Genomic DNA, 18,003 nt, shown 5'->3' with positions numbered 1-18,003 from the left:
GTAACTCAGCGGGACAGGCAACATCTCTGAAGAGAAAGAATGGGTGACGTTTTGGGTTAAGACCCTTCTTCAGTCTGCAGAAGGGTCTTGACCTGAAACGTCACCCATTCCTTCTCTCCAGAGATGTTGCCTGTCCCGCTGAGTTACTCCAGCTCTTTGTGTCTACGCTCTTTAGCAGTAGTCTGTCATGTACTGCAGGGATGAGGGAAGTTGTTGGCTGCTTTGGGAAAGTGTTTGGGGATTGTGATCAATGTTCTGGTTATCTGTGTGGCATCTGTTTGTGCATGTGAACTTTGTACAATACTGTAAATACGAGCATGAAAATGTAGTTTCTCAATTTATGGTGCAATGGACAATAGGTGCAGGAGTAGCAAGAGCAGTAAACAATCTGTTTAGGCAACTCTGCAGAACAAACAACATCTGTCGATTGAAAGGAATGGTGGCTGTTTCAAGTTGAAACTCTGCATTAAGATAGATTGTTCCAGCATCTGCAATCTCTTGTGCCTTTGGAACTGGAATGGCTATTTATCTAAATTATTAATGCAGGTGTCGCATCCTGAGTGATAACATGCCTAGACAAAAACTAAATGCTGTTCTTTCGACTTAGTTGGAAAGGTGCAAGAGGCCAAAAGACCACAAGATCAGAATATAAATGGAGCGGAGAATTAAAATAACAGGCAACTAAATTACTCAGGCAAACCGGATGGAAATTTTCTGGTTAGCGGTCATCCAATCTATGTTTTGTTGCAGAGATTGCATTGTGAGCACTGAATATAATGTAGTAAAATGGAAGTACAAATGAATTGCTGTTTCACTTGGAAAGATTAATTTGGTTCCTGGGTTGTAGGAAGGGAGACGTAAAGGGGCAGTTGTTGCGTTTTCTGCAGCTTAGTTTAGTTTAGTATAGAGATAAGGCGCCTAAATTGGCCCTTTGGCCCACCGAGTCTGCACCGACCAGCGATCCCCGCACATTAACACAAGCCTATCCACTCTACGGACAATTTACACTTACACCAAGTATACAAACACAAGCCGATTAACCTACATCTTTGGAGCGTGGGAGGAAACGGAAGATCTCGGTGAAAACCCATGCAGTCACGGGGAGAACATACAAACAGTCAGCACTCGTAGTCGGGATCAAACCCGGGTCTCTACCGCTGCGAGACTGTCCCATTACTTAGAAGATCATAGCAATGAGGGAACAGGAATGCTGAAAGGAGAGGGGAGGAAGCGTCTGCTGTAAATATATGCTGTTTTAAGTAAGCCAGGCAGGTGAAGCTTCTCCAGGCATGCTGATAATTAACATTTTGTTTGGCATTTGTATTAATTTATGTGCTCGTGATCATATTTTCCCATTTTTTGTTCAATATTCTTTTTGTTAGACTGTTGAAATATTTACACCATTGCCCTTCATTGAATAATTGGGATTTCTAATATTTGCAGGCTTGCAATTATTTTTGGCCATCTTTCAGGGTACGGAAGTGTACAGACCAAAATCAAGTACGGCTTTCTGTTCAAGGTGAGTTAGGCAGTTGTGCCAATTGAGAATATTTTTAATGTAAAAGAGATGAGAAAACTATTTTGGTTAATTAGCATTATTTTCAGGGTTGGCTTTGGTTAAGCTAAAAGTTGGCATTGCAATGTCAATGGCAGACAGCAACGAGACTGATCCATAGTTACGGAATCAAATGTAACTCAAATCTTGAAGATTATCATGATTTAATTGTCGCTGAAGCATAGAGTCATAGAGTGAAACAGCGTGGAAGCAGGCCCTTCTGCTCAACTTGCTCACACCGGCCAAATTGTCCCAACTACATTAGTCCCATCTGGCCGCGTTTGGCCGGGCATAGGGTTCTCCTTTTCAGAAAATGGAGATGGAGCTGTGAGTTTAGGCTGTGAGAAGGAGCTATGAATTTGTGTCCGAAGTTGCTTTCCCCCAAATGTTAAACTTAAGCATTTACTGTCAACGTTGAATTTCTCAGTTGACATGTTCAACCTTTCGTCAGCCTGGGGTGGTGGCAGGACCAGACTGATTGTGTGCTTTGGTATAAATCAACAACACTCGTGTCAATGACAGCATTACATAGCAATGTTACAAAATTTTGAGATTTTAAAAATCAAGTCTGCAATTTTTTATCCCATCAGATAAAGCATAAAAAGAAGTTTAATTTGACACCTAATTCACTTTCATGTCTTCAGTATTAAAAAAGTTATGGCCATTTTCATACTCGGAAATTAGCATCTTGTTCCCTATTGATTTTCCATTGACTTAACACAAAAGCTGTGATCAAGAACAGTCTAAAGCCCATAACTTTATTAAAAATTAAGAGAACTGAAATAAATGTTCAGTTATTGTAGATTGAAGCATTCTGAATCAAATTTTAAACAATCTTACTTGGATGACCTGAAATTAAAGCATATAATTAGTTAGTTACCCAATTGTAGCTAATTCCAGAATTCAATTACTAGATCTAAACATCTATCCATTTCTTAAGGAAAGATTAACATTTTTAAATAGCCTAAGTGTCCAAAGAACATTCACACAAGAATTCACAATAAAACATGATTTTTAAATCTCATTGACATTAATTTATAGGCCAAATGGAAGGGATTTAGTGTTCAATTGCTGTAAATTAATGGCCATTTAAATCAGCTTGCTAGTGGGATTCTGTGGAACGCGCTGGTTTGGAACACTGCCATTTCGGTGGATTTGAAGCCCATATAGCATGAAAGATACTGCGGGATTGAATGGGCCCCCAAGTCAGCTACTCGCAACATAAAATTTTGTATAAAGAGATCTTAAGAAGCCCTTTTTAATGTAAAAATAAACAACCTACCTTGCCTTGTGTGTGAGTGATTGGTGGTGGTTGGAGGGGCCGTAGGCGCAGATTGGCAGCCACGCTTCTGTCAGTCTGCCCCAGGGCAGCTGTGGCTACAGAAGTAGCTTACCACCACCGAGTGTGACTGAGGAGTGAATGAATTGCGATGTAAAGCGCCTTGAGTATTAGAAAGGCGCTATATAAATCCCATCCATTATTATTATTATTACATGAGATCCGTCCCATTGTCGGGGTTCGCGGCTTTAGAGGATGATTTTTAATTTACTATAACAATTAAATAACCCAATTTAGTTTAAAAATGCCTGCAGCAAATGAATTTCGCAGCAATTTTTCGTCAGCAACTAAGTAGGCTGAACAACATCGGTTTCAACAGCCTAGAGAAAATCGCGTTTTAAACCCGCCCCCTCTCAAAGGCGCCAAAGTCGCGCACACGGGCAGCGGCAGAACTGCAGTGCCGCTGAAGGTGAGTTTTGCAACATACCTACATTACAGATGAGAAATTCTTTGAAGAGCTCATAACAGCAGGTGTAGATTGTTTTTCTGTCCTCAATAGACTTTCCCCTGTTTTTGGCTCTCAGCAAGTTGGGCTTTGGCTGTTTGGACAGTTCATGCTATTGGCAGCCTCAGATACCTCACATGTCGTGATTCCTGATTATTTGTTGGATCTGTCATGCTCATTCCATTGTTGGCTCTTTAAGCCGTGACTTTTGTTGGACTTGGTCCTTCCAGTGCTTGCAGAGCTGGATTTTCAATTCTTTGAGACATAATGGAATTTCTAATCTGAGAACTCCATGCATTTGTGGTTAATTAGCTCCTGGATGTTTTAGTCATCTTCATCAAAACAGGGGCAGGCACTGTGGGCACATTAGACTTAACTAATATTTAGGTCCTGATGAATTAACATTGATCAGACATTGTCCAAAAAACCTATCCCAAAAAGCTGTCAGATTGTGGTACATCTTTAAACCAGATTTTTTTTTAAATGGAAACTGAAGTTTGCAAAGAAGGTCATTTGCTTTCACAAACAAGATTAACCCAAGGATACTTTGCATCATTAGTTTGCTACACAGATGCACTGCAGCCTTCCTGTCTACAGAATTTCACCGAGAGTGAAAGAAACTTCCTTGGATGTTGATAAGTTCCGTGCTCTCCCCATCACAAACATCCGGTGAAATTTGATTAACCAGGATTATTTGGATTAAAATGCATAGATGTGCAAGGAATAAAATGGTCATACAACAAAAATCACAAAAGAAGCAACTTATGTCATTCAGATTTCATTGGCAGGATTCCTTCGTATCGTGAGAGGCAGGGGATAAAGCTGGACATTACTCAAAAAAAGAATAGGACAGCTCAGATTAATCTGTACTCTCAGAGCCAGCTATCTGGACAGCTATCTGCATCTGAGTTGTGTTCATAATTAAAAGTGGAGCAAATTGCATGGACGTTGAAATGACAGTAAGGAAATAAAGAAGTAAGGTCTGAAGAAGGGTCTCAACCCGAAGCGTTGCCTATTTCCTTCGCTCCATAGATGCTGCCTCACCCGCTGAGTTTCTCCAGCATTTTTGTCTACCTTCGTAAAGAATTAAAACCTGGGTAAAATGATCAGATACAAAGGCTCCTGTAGTGCATGGTATTTCTGGTTGTAGCATTTTCTAACATGTAATCGTATAAAATTATTTTGTAGTTTTTTGTCCTATAATTTGTGTGCTTATATTAGTAGTAATGTTCAATAAACTTTCAAAAAGAGTTTTGAGTATTGAAACTCTTTGCGTCTTGGCCAGTTTAATCAAACTGGCTCAGGGCTGAATGCATAATGGGACTATCTACAGTCCTCTCCAAATTATTTTGGTTGGGAGTTGACAAGTTTTTTGTGAGGTGCTCTCCATCCTGCCATTATTTTGGGGCCAGTTAGATGGAGATGATGAAGAGGACCAGGCAATGATTTACCCAGTAGTCCTGAGAGTGACATCATCGCAATGTGGTCATCCTTATGGTCTCCTGTTTGGATGAAGTTGCTTTCTGAAAAGCACCAGTTTCTGGATCAAGGAGATTGCCATGAGGCCTAAATCTGTCTCTCTACCAGTGCAATATTAATTAAGGCAGAGTTGCATTCCAAGAATATTGCCAGGAGGGTTCTTGATTTTACAGTGAACTGTACTTTATGAAATAAGGCAGACCCAAGCTTCAATTTTTTAGGTGTTGTGAAGGGGCCAGAATGTGAGATTAAAAAAATGTTTGGGTCAAGAATATAGAAATATTTTTATTGGGTTTTGTAAAGAAATTATCACATAATTTTGAAATAGGTTGCAACTTTGAGATTGAAGACAATGTTTACAAATTTATATTCTACACTAACTAGTTTCTTCTTTCTTTTTTTTAAAAATAGGAACATATAGATAAAGCAATTGAACTGAGGCCACAAGATCCCAAATTGTTTTATCTTCTAGGAAGATGGTGCTATGCAGTAAGTTGGCAAATTTTGTAATCCATCTTTGAGCTGATTTGTAGCTCGGTGAAGAAGAAGTGCAATAATCTTTCTCTTAAATTTATCTTGGTACATTTCAATGATTCTGCATTCCCTTGCCCTTAATTACTCATTTATTTGGAGAGACCATTTCTTCTAGGTAACCCACAAGAATAGATATTTACAGTTTCGGCCTATTTGATTATGATCCTATTTTCTTTCCATTGCTTTAATGAAAATAATGCAAGAGAGATGGATTACAGAGTAATCATATACGGTTCTTAAAAAGTCACAGGTGAAGTACTACATGCAGTTTATGTCTCTTTATTTAAAGATGAATATATTAACGTAGATGCTATCCACCGAAGGTTCATTAGTTTGGTTCCTGAAATGTTAATATTGTCTTGAAAGGAAAGATATGGTATTTAGTAGAATGGCAGGTGATCTTATTGAAAAATGACTTCTGAGAATCGTATATATAAGATGATTTCTCCAGGTTGGGTATCTGAAGCCAGAAGGCATTCTCTGAGGACAAAGAGCCTCCCATTGAAGACTAAGATGTCAAGGCTGAAGGAACCATATTATTGCATATATATCCAATTTACTAAACTGGAATAAAATTAGAATATAGTTGAAACAGGTCGGCAGGTTAGGCAGTATTTCGGTTTAACAATCCTTCATCGCACCTGAAAATCAAATTCCATTTAGTTTAGTTTAGAGATACAGCGCAGAAATATGCCCTTCGGCCCACCGAGTCTGCACCGACCAGCGATCCCCGCACATTAACACTATCTTACCTACACACACGAGGAATGATTTACACTTATACCAAGCCAATTAGCCTACAAACCTATACGTCTTTGGAGTGTGAGAGGAAACTGAAGATCTCAGAGAAAACCCACACGGTCACAGCGAAAACGTACAAATTCTGTACAGACAGCACCCGTAGTCAGGATCGAACCCAGGTCTCCGGCGCTGTAAGGTAGCAACTCTACCGCTGTGCCACCCTCTTTCCACAGTTTCTCTTTCCACAGATGCTGGTTTATCTACTGAATATTTCCATCAATTTTTAGTTTTGTTCTCAATCTTACAGCAGCTGTGGGGTTTTTCTCCCAATTAATATAAAAAATGTATTTGGCAAAACCCGCATTTAACATGAGCTGGAGTGTTAGGGGAGGCATGCAAATTCCACACAGACAGCACCCAAGGCCTGCACTAAACTTGGATCCCTGAAGCTGAGAGCCAATAATTCCACACTGTATAAACTATTCTTGGAGATGTCAAGTAGGTAAACCTAGGCTTTCACACCCTTTTAGGAAGTTGAAAGGACTTTATCGTGAAGGATTGGGAATTTAGGAATGGGGACGTTTTAAAGGATGTTAGTTAAGCTGTAATACTGGAATACTGTAGGTAGACAAAAATGCTGGGGAACTCAGTGGGTGGCAGCATCTATGGAGAGAAGGAATAGGCAATGTTTCGGGTCGAGACTCTTCTTCAGACTGATGTCGGGGAGGTGGGGGGGGGGGCAGGAAAAAGAAAAGAAGAGGTGGAGACAGTAGGCTTGTGGGAGAGCTGTGAAGGGGGAGGGGAAGGAGGGAGAAAGCAAAGACTATCTGAAATTAGAGAAGTCAATGTTCAATATGAAATATGAGGTGCTGGTCCTCCAATTTGCACTGGGCCTCACTGGCAATGGAGGAGGCCCAGGACAGAAAGGTCAGATTCGGAATGAGGGTGAGTTGAAGCGCTGAGCCACCGGGGGATCAGGTTGGTTAGTGCGAACTGTGCGGCGGTGTTGCGCAAAGTGATCACTGAGCCTGCGCTTGGTCTTGCCGATGTAGAGAAGTTGACTTCGGGAACAGCGGATGCAGTAGATGAGGTTGGAGGAGGTGCAGGTGAACCTCTGCCTCACCTGGAAAGACTGCTTGGGTCCTCGGATAGAGTCGAGGGGGGAGGTAAAGCAACAAGTGTAGCATTTCCTGCGATTGCAAGGGAAAGTACCCGGGGAGGGGGGTGATTTGGGTAGGAAGGGACGAATTGACCAGAGAATTACGGAGGGAACGGCCTCTGCAGAAAGCAGAAAGGGGAGGAGATGGGAAGATGTGGCCAGTGGTGGGATCCCGTTGGAGGTAGCGAAAATGTTGGAGGATTACATGTTGTATGCGATGGCTGATAGGGTGGAAGGTGAGGACACGGGGGACTCTGTCCTTGTTACGAGTAGGGGGATGGGGAGTAAGAGCGGAGCAGAGGGATATGGAGGAGACCCTGGTGAGAGCCTCATCTATATAATTAAAAGTCTTGACCACTTCCTGTTTGCATTGTATATTGATTTTAGAAAAAACGCTACCACTGTGATTTTTGACCATCTTACTCAGTCCCCCTCCAGCTGTCGGCCATAGGATTTTTACCATTGATGAAAAATAAAAGACTTATTAATGTTTTTAAAATGTTGAGATTCTCTCTACTGTCAATCATGCCATGAAGGCCAAGCCCCTTCCGGTGGGAGGGGGGAGGTACTATAAAACCCGGAAGTGTGGACGTGTCTCAGTCTCTGCAAGATGGGGGAGCGAGAGGTCACGACTCTCAGTCTGAGCTGTGAATAACACTGAACACATGTCTACTAAACTGAGTGTGATTTTACTGACCTGTGAGTGACCTTAATGTGGTTTGAAAATGAAAATGTGGTTGGTTTGAAAATGAAAATGGATTTGAAAATGAAAATGTGATTGGTTTGAAAATGTGGTTTGTTTGAAAATGTGGTTGGTTTGAAAATATGGTTGGTTTGAAAATGAAGTTTGAAAATGAATATGTGGTTGGCTTGAAACTGGTTGGTTTGAAACTGTGGTTAGTTTGAAAATGTGGTTGGTTTGAAAATGAAAATGTGGTTGGTTTGAAAATGAAAATGTGGTTGGTTTGAAAATGAAAATGTGATTGGTTTGAAAATGTGGTTTGTTTGAAAATGTGGTTGGTTTGAAAATATGGTTGGTTTGAAAATGAAAATGTGGTTAGTTTAAAGCGTGGTATGAAAATGAAAATGTGGTTTGAAAATGAAGTTTGAAAATGAATATGTGGTTGGTTTGAAACTGGTTAGTTTGAAAATGTGGTTGGTTTGAAAATGAAAATGTGGTTGGTTTGAAAATGAAAATGGGTTTGAAAATGAAAATGTGGTTTGTTTGAAAATGTGGTTGGTTTGAAAATGAAAATGTGGTAGGTTTGAAAATGAAAATGTGGTTAGTTTGAAAACGTGGTATGAAAATGAAAATGTGGTTTGAAAATGTAGTTTGAAAATGAATATGTGGCTGGTTTGAAACTGGTTGGTTTGAAACTGGTTAGTTTAAAAATGTGGTTGGTTTGAAAATGTGGTTGGTTTGAAAATGAAAATGTGGTTTGAAAATCCATATAATTAAAAGTCTAATCTTGACCACTTACCGTTAGCGCTGTACATTGATTTTAGAAAAAATGAATTTGGTGGCCTTGCACCCTGCTTGAAATGGTATGACACTGCACTTGAATTTGGTGGCCTTGCACCCTGCTTGAAATGGTATGAAACTGCACTTGAATTTGGTGGCCTTGCACCCTGCTTGAAATGGTATGAAACTGCACTTGAATTTGATGGCCTTGTACCCTGCTTGAAATGGTAGGAAACTGCACTTGAATTTGGTGGCCTTGGATCCTGCTTGAAGTGGAAGGAAACTGCACTTGAATTTGGTGGCCTTGGATCCTGCTTGAAGTGGTATGAAAGTGCACTTGAATTCGGTGGCCTTGCACCCTGCTTGAAGTGGAAGGAAACTGCACTTGAATTTGGTGGCCTTGCACCCTGCTTGAAATGGTGGGAAACTGCACTTGAGTTTGGTGGTCTTGCACCCTGCTTGAAATGGTATGAAACTGCACTCGAATTTGATGGCCTTGCACCCTGCTTGAAGTGGTAGGAAACTGCACTCGAATTTGGTGGCCTTGCACTCTGCTTGAAGTGGTCGGAAACTGCACTCGAATTTGGTGGCCTTGCACCCTGCTTGAAATGGTATGAAACTGCATTTGAATTTGGTGGCCTTGCAACCTGCTTGAAATGGAATTTCAAGGAATAGCCGTGAGTCAATGCCAGCCCACCAGCCGTTAGTGAGTGAGCTGCCAGCACACCAGGCTTGAGTGACTGAGCTGCCAGCCCAAGAATCCATACGGCCCACAATGTCCATACTAGCCCTCTGGAAACCAGTCCCTTCAACCCACAACACCCATACTAGCACTCCAGAAAGCCCCCCCACTGCCCACCAATATTGGAGTTGGTGGAGAGGTGGAATATTGCGTTGAGGGAACCAGCCCTCCCGTGTGAACACGGGACCCAACGGGTCCCACTTAGTCTTGTCTATAATAAAAGAGGGGAACCCCCGTTCCCTAAAGAATGAGGACATCTCCAATGCCCTGGACTGGAACACCTCATCCTGGGTGCAGATGCGGCGTAGACAGAGGAATTGGGAATAGGGGATAGTCCTTACAGGAAGCAAGGTGGGTTGAAGAGTAGTTCAGATAGCTGTGGGAGTCAGTGGGTTTGTTATCGATGTCAGTCAGTAGTCTGTTGCCTGCGATGGAGAAGGTGAGATCTAGAAACGGTAGGGAGATGTCGGAAATAGTCCAGGTGTATTTGGTTGCCGGATGGAAATTGGTGGTGAAATGGATGAAGTCAGTGAGTTCTGCATGGGTGCAGGCGGTAGCACCACTGCAGTCGTCAATGTAGCAGAGGTAGAGTTCGGGGATGGGGCCACGGTACGCCTCGAACAAGGATTGTTCGACGTACCCTACAAAGAGGCAGGCATAGCTGGGGCCCATGTGCATGCCCATAGCTACGCCTTGGATTTGGAGGAAATGGGAGGAGTCACAGGAAAGGTTGTTGAGGAACAGCACCTCATATTTCGCTTGGGTAGTTTACACCTTGCATTGACTTCTCTAATTTCAGATAGTCCTTGCTTTCTCCCTCTTTCCCCTCCCCCTTCCCAGCTCTCCCACAAGCCTACTGTCTCCGCCTCTTACTTTCCTTTTTAAGCACCCCAGCCTGAAGAAGGGTCTCGACCCGAAACATCGCCTATTCTTTCTCTCCATGGATGCTGCCTCACCCGCTGAGTTCCCCAACATTTTTATCTACCTTTGATTTTTCCAGCATCCGCAGTTCTTTCTTAAACACTGGAATACTGTGCACAGTTTTGGTTCCCTTAACCATAAAAAGCATATAGGAGACAATCCCTAAATGTTCCAGGAACTATGGGATTAAGCTATCAAAATAGGTTATTCCTTGGAGTTTAATGATATGAATGAGAGGGGCCTTATTCCAACATACAAAATCCAATGGGGATTTGACAAGTTAGATGTTGGGATTTTTTTAATAATGGGAGAGTTGCAATCGAGGAGACATGGCTACAAAATAGGGACCAATCTAAGGTGCGCATAAATCTCTCTGAGGGGAATGAATCTCTGGAAATTCTCTGTCCCCACATGCTGGTGGAGAACAGATCCGTCAATATATTTAAGGTAGAGATAGATAATTCATTGATTGATTGAGAAATTGATGGTTACAGGGAACTGGCACGGTAGAGGAGTTGAGGCCAGTGTAGTTCAGCCATGATTCTATGAAACAATGCGGCAGCTTTGAGGGGCCAAGTGGCCTCTCTTCCTCCCATTTACTTTGTTCGTGTCCAATATCCAATAGCACAAAATCTTTAGTTCCATGTCATTGAGAAATGCAAATTGTGTGTCCTGTGGCAATTTAGTGTAAGTTAAACTGCAGGTGAATATCTCTTTAAATTATACTGGAAAAGCACACATTATGCAATCTGCACCTAGCAATCCAAATACTAGCTCAGTGGTTATGTTAGTAAACTATCACTTAAAATTGTTGACATATTCTTGTCATATACTCAATAGTGTTCTCTTGCGCAACTCCCATATTGACAATGGAGTCATTCATTAGATTGACTACACCAGCTCATCCTTTGGCAATCTTAAACAATGTCTTTGACAGACAGATCCTTTAGTTTTTCCCAGTCATGTTTGTTTTCGCTATTTTCTAATATAGAGTACACCATGTTACACCATGGATGTCTAAGTAGCCGGTTACAGAGCTGCCAAGTAGTACGGATTTTCCGTATTTTGTACGGAAATGCGATCAGAATACGGATTTGCTTTGTAAAATACGGATTTTTTTAAATCAGCCCGACTTCCTGTTTCATCTTGCTGCTTAATAAATGCAAGGATATAAAAAGTCATACTGCACCTCTAAAAATTATAGCAAATCTATTAGTATTTTAAATGTTAAGATCTGGAAGCTTTGATCTGCCTGTCCTGCTCCAGGTTTAAACAGCGCTGTCAGTTTAGCGCTTGGGAATTTAAGCAACAGCGCTATGGGTTCTAAAAATTCCCAGCTGGAGCGCTATTGCCTTTACACATAGCACTATGGGCTTTACACATAGCGCTATGGCCACAGCGCTATGGGTCACAGACTGTTAGGGGAGGGAGAGAGGGAGGGAGGAAATAAGAGAGGGGGGGAGAAAAAGAGGGAGAGAGGGAGGGAAAGAGGAATGGAGAGAGGGAGGGAGGGAGATGGAGGGAAAGAGAGGAAGGAGGGAGAGAGAGCGAGGGAGGGAGAGGGTGGCTTCCAAAATGGCTTCTACATCATCATCTGGTGCTAAAAGCAGGAAGCAGCCGTTCAAACAGAAGTATACAAAGAGATAGCAATGAGTGCACTGTCAAGTAAGGTGCGTAGAAGACATGTCAATTGGTAGTAAAGTTATGCATTCTTGTACTCTTACATGGGTATGACCGCACATAAAAAAAGAACACTTTTTTCAGCAAAATGGCACCGCGTAAAAATACTGATTTCCTCAGCAAAATACTGATTTTCAGGTACTTGAATACTGAAATGCTCTGACAAAACTTGGCAGCTCTACCGTTAGTTATGGTATAAAATGCTGATGACCTTAAACCCAACAACATAACTGGGAATAGACACAAAATGCTGGAGTAACTCCACGGGACAGTCAGCATCTCTGGAGAGTAGGAATGGATGATGTTAAGGGTCGAGACCCTTTTTCAGACTAGAGTCAGAGGAAAGGGAAACAAGAGATATAGATGGTGAAGTAGAGACATATAGAACAAATGAATGAAAGATATGCAAAAAATAACTGGGAATCCTGGAACAATTAAATAGGAAATGCACACTTGCTCCATCTGTCATTACCAGGACAGCCCAACAGCTTTTAAAATTGCATTATTTGCAGCTTTATTATTCTCTTGCATTTGTGCCGTGGGGCTACCCAGATATGTCAAACTTTAAAGGAAAAAAATAAAATGCAATTGCCTGTATTTTAAAGTCTATCAGACTTATTGAATTTCATTAAACTAAAATTAATAAGAATAGATGTACTAGATGTTCAGCATATTGTGATATTTAAGGTGCTTTTGGATAGGCACATGGATACGCAGGGATAGAGGGATATAGTACAGTTCCAGGCAGAGGAGATTACTTTAACTTGGGGATGGACATTGTGGGCAGAGGGCCTGTTCCTGTGCTGTAGGTGTTCTACTGTGCCTTCATAATGTTTGGGACAAAGCTACAAAAATGTCAATTCTTGAGTGGCCAAGTCATCACCCGATTTGAACCCAGTTGAGCATGCCTTTTATATGCTGAAGAGAAAACTGAAGGGGACTAGCCCCCCAAACAAGCATAAACTAAAGATGGCTGCAATACAGGCCTGGCAGAGCATCACCAGAGAAGACACCCAGCAACTGGTGATGTCCATGAATCGCAGACTTCAAGCAGTCATTGCATGCAAAGGATATGCAACAAAATACTAAACATGACTACTTTCATTTACATGACATTGCTGTGTCCCAAACATTATGGTGCCCTGAAATGGGGGGACTATATATATACACTGCTGTAATTTCTACATGGTGAAACTAAAATGGGTAAAAATGGCCTTTATTAAAATCTGGCAATGTGCACTTTAACCACATGTGATTTTTTTTCTATTACAAATCTCAAATTGTGGAGTACAGAGGCAAATAAATAAATGACGGGTCTTTGTCCCAAACATTATGGAGGGCACTGTATGTTCCATTGTATTTCCTTCTTCGATCTGTGCTCAAAATATATGTATTCTTATATTCAAGAATTGAAGTTGCGCTCAGTCCGCCAAGGCCTGCTAGATCTCCCGGTTGCTAACCATTTTAACATCCCTTCCCATTCCCATTCTGAACTTTTTTTCCTGGGCCTCCTCTATTGCCAGAGTGAGTCTTGTATGCAATTTGGAGGAACAGTGCCTCATATTCCCCTTGGGTAGGTTACAGCATAATGGTATGAACATTGAATTCTCCAATTTTAGGTAACCAACCTACAAACAGCACCACTGCCTACCCCCACCCACCCCCTCTTCCCTATGCACCACCTGGATTTGAATCAATTTCTCCCCTTCCCCTCCTTCTGTCCCCTTCCATCTATATTCCTTCCTCTAGTTTTACAATTTGTCCCTCTTCCATCCTTTTCTCACAATTTTTCCCTTTCATCTCTGGCCTTTGTCCAACCTTCTGCCAACCAAAACCCCTCTCAACTGTATCTACCTCTCACTTGTCAGACTTTGTTCAGACCCTCCTCTCTTCCAGCTTTCTGTTACCCTCCCTTCCCCACCCCCACATCACTACAATCAGTCTGGCGAAGGGTCTCGACACGAAATGTCACCTATCCACGTTCTCCAAAGATGCTGCCTGACCCACTCTAGCATTTCATGTCTTTTTCTGTAATTCAGCATCTGTAGTTGTTTGTTTCTCATCTTAACTATCAGGCTTAGTTATAAATTTGCTGTGGAAATAGGTGTTTGAGATTGATTACATTTATTTAGATTAATGTAACATCAGACTTCATAGGTTCATTGGATGCCATTTTCATATTTAGGTAGCTCTTTTATTAAATAAATTTAAAATTAGAACTAGAAAAAAATAAGGATCAAAGCAGCACTTTATCACTTGAGCGTAAATCCCAATTCATTAAGATTTTAGCTTTTCTTAACCTCAGTTTGTTTTCTGCACCAATCCAATATCTATTTCTTCACTAGACACCAAATGTTCCAGTGTTGAATTCCAATCTTGAATGTACTCAGTGACTATGTAAAATGTTAATGTGGGAATGACAACAAGTGAGAATTCAATTTGTTACAGTGGTGGGCTGCTTCTGGAGTGGAGTTTTAACATAGAAACATAGAAAATAGGTGCAGGAGTAGGCCATTCGGCCCTTCGAGCCTGCACCGCCATTCAATATGATCATGGCTGATCATCCAACTCAGTATCTTGTACCTGCCTTCTCTCCATACCCCCTAATCCCTTTAGCCACTAGGGCCACATCTAACTCCCTCATAAATATAGCCAATGAACTGGCCTCAACTACCTTCTGTGGCAGAGAATTCCAGAGACTCACCACTGTGTGAAAATTTTTTTTCTCATCTAAAAGATTTCCCTCTTATCCTTAAACTGTGACCCCTTGTTCTGGACTTCCCCAACATCGGGAACAATCTTCCTGCATCTAGCTTGTCCAACCCCTTAAGAATTTTGTACGCTTCTATAAGATCCCCCCTCAATCTTCTAAATTCTAACGAGTAGGTAGCTGATGTAGCCAAATAGCCATCTTGGTGGTCAAATGTGTGTTATTTTCTGGTGACTGACTAAGGCACCCAATTCTGACTGCAGCACCATTTAGAACTGAGACATAATTGTTTTAAGGCCTAAACCAGGGGTGGGGAACCTTTTCATGTTGGAATGCCGCATTAAGTTAGCTGCAATCTAATAAGGCCCCATCCAAGAAACTTAAATTAGATATACTTCAAAATGTACATTATTTTGTTAAAATAGCCCTCATGACATTCTAATGTTTTAATGGTGGCCGTCTGTCCGGGAGGATTATTTCGTTGAACCTTCTTTTTCACTTTAGTATTTTAAATACGTTCATTTTAAGATTAAAATTAAAATAATAAAAGACGGACAAAACATATTAATAAAAATAAAAGGATTTGTTCTACAAAATTTGGATTCATTCAAAAGGCCGCACTTAATGGCCTAGAAGGCCGCATGCGGACTTAAGGCCGCAGGTTCCCCACCTCTGGCCTAAACCATTGTTACCTGCTCTGCTTATGTTCACCAGGTATATTCAGAGCCACTGCCTCATCCTCTTAGCCACAGACTTGACAAAGCATGCTTGCCAAAACTCTGCACCATGTGGGCTTGTCACATGTCAGACTTTGTGAATTAAAGAATTCACTCAAAAATTTGTTATCTTGTCTGTGTGTCAACCTCACGTTTGTCTCTACAATTCAGTAGAATACACACTTGCATTAAATTACACCTTGTGAAAAAATATTCTTGGTCATTCTGTATGTCGATCTGCATGCTAACCAATTTTACTATTGCCTCCTCTCCCCAACCCTTCATCCTGTAAATCTGTGAGTTAATCTGTCTGTCAACATTTGGTAAATGCTACTCTGTTGCATGTTTTGATGCAAAAGTTCTGAGTCAGCATTCTGAAGAGCTGACGTCTGGGTTTCACCAGCAATGATCTGCGCAATTAGCATTTCGATAGGCTTCTGGGGATGAATCCAGAATTAGTAGATCCAGAGCTGCTACTTTTCAGCTTTTTAAAATATTTTCTTCTGCTCAGTCTTTATTAAAAAAAAAAATAACAATTCATTATAGAACTCATTGGTTCCTCTTAGGATGTTGGTATTCTACGTGAGGTCAGTTTTTATGTCTGATAGCCACAAAACCATTCTTGCCTTTGAAATTAATTAGTTCAGCTTAGTTTAGTTTAGTCAGGCTCTTGGGCCAACCGAGTTCCCGTTGACCAGCGATCCCCTACCCTAGCACTATCCAACCCTAGGGACAATTTAAGATGTTAACAAGCCAATTCGCTTTCAAACCTGTACGTCTTTGGAGTGTGGGAGGAAACTGGAGCACCCAGAGAAAACCCACGCAAGTCGCGGGGAGAACGTACAATCTCCGTGCCGTACAGTCGGGATCGAATGCCTGTCTCTGGCGCTGTAAGGCAACAACTCTACTGCTGCGCCATCGCGTCACACAGTTCAGTTCTATGCAGACTTTCCGAATGTTTGGCTAGAAATCCAAGGAATCCAATGTTCTCTGCAATACAGCAAGCTCATCTTTCTGTAGGTACAGATACCAGATATGCATACAGTATTGCAGTTTGGTGTCTCATTTGGGCCTCTAGGTTTAGTGTGTGGGTGATAAACAGATGGAACCAGATGAAGGAGGAGAAGGAAAGGTAATGGGGGGCTGGGTGCGTGGGGAGGATTGGAAAGAATGGTGTGTGTATGAGATGGCCTAGGTGGATCAGAACATGAGAGAAGGGAACAGATAATAGCTGGTTATCTAAAATTGGAGAATTCAATGTTCATGTCATTGGATTGTACACTGTCCAGGTGAAATATGGGGTGCCGTTCCTCTAGTTAGCGATTGACCTAGTCATTGCCTTCATTAAGCTCAGTTTGATGTCATCCCATAGTCTAAGATTCACGCAAAAAGCTGGAGTAATTCAGTGGGTCAGGCAGCATCTCTGGAAAAAATAAATAGGTGATGTTTCGGGATGGGATCCTTCTTCCCATTGTTGCCTGCGTTATTATTTGCACCAGATCCCATTTGCCCCTTGTACCTGTGCTCGTGTTATTAATATTAACCATTAATTTTCCTATTTTTCCTGCTTCCAAAGTTTTTCATCGATACACTTTTCCATATTTCTATCAGTTACGGTCCTTCAATTCTTCATTTGTTCTAGCGGTTCTAATCTCTTGATCAATCTGATTTATTGCTCCAATGTTGCCAGGCTTTTGTTTAACTGGCAAGGCCTTGATCTCCAGAATTACCCCAGACTTTGTTTCTCAGAGAAGCAGCATGAAAAAAATCTTCTTGACCATTTATTTTTTACATTTACCGTAATATCTCGCAAGCGGTGGGCTGGTTTCATGTTTTGCTCCTCTGTAATGTATTCAAATGGTTTTCTCTGTTAAGGTATATAAATATGAATATTTAATGTAAGAAGATCATGAAATTGGAATTTACCTTTCTCTTCATAATGTGTGAATTGCTTGGTTTGCAGGCTTCGCAGTTGTCATGGATTGAAAGAAAAGTAGCTGCAGCCTGGTTTGGAGAGCCACCAAATTCAACCATACAAGATGCGTTGCAATGTTTTCTCAAGGTAATAAACCTGCCAGTTACTCAGTTTTTCCATTTCCCCCCTGCAGTTTAATTGCTGAATCTTACTATGGTATTGATTTTAAAACATGTGGGAAGGAACTGCAAATGCTGGTTTAAACCGCAGATAGACACAAACAGCTGGAGTAACGCAGCGGGCCATCACATCTCTGAAGAGAAGGAATAGGTGATGTTTCGGGTCGAGACCCTTCTTCAGACTGAGAGTCAAGAAGAAGGGTCTTGACCCGAAACGTCACCTATTCCTTTTCTCCAGAGATGCTGTCTGACCCGCTGAGTTACTCCAGCTTTTTGAGTCTATCTTTGAATTTAAAACATTTGGGAATGATGCAGAGACCTCTGGGTGGTTTAATTTACCTTTCATTATCACATATTACTTGTATTATTTAGTTATGAAGCTGAGGATCAGTCAGCAAGATAGATTAAAATACAAGGTAGATTTGA

General features: G+C 41.4%; 1 protein-coding gene across 1 annotated transcript in view; it reads left to right on the top strand.

Moving 5' to 3' along the window:
• Positions 1-18,003, top strand: part of LOC116972947 (regulator of microtubule dynamics protein 2-like) — a 75,582-nt gene that overhangs the window by 51,255 nt on the left and 6,324 nt on the right. The window contains exons 5-7 of the mRNA XM_033020546.1: positions 1,444-1,519; positions 5,230-5,307; positions 17,447-17,545. Coding sequence (XP_032876437.1) covers positions 1,444-1,519; positions 5,230-5,307; positions 17,447-17,545 — 253 coding nt within the window. The remainder of the gene's footprint in view (positions 1-1,443; positions 1,520-5,229; positions 5,308-17,446; positions 17,546-18,003) is intronic.

Source organism: Amblyraja radiata, chromosome 5, assembly GCF_010909765.2.
Source record: "Amblyraja radiata isolate CabotCenter1 chromosome 5, sAmbRad1.1.pri, whole genome shotgun sequence".
Lineage (NCBI taxonomy): Eukaryota > Metazoa > Chordata > Chondrichthyes > Rajiformes > Rajidae > Amblyraja > Amblyraja radiata.
Note: the sequence above shows the minus strand (reverse complement) of the source record. Positions and strands in the feature narration are given on the sequence as shown.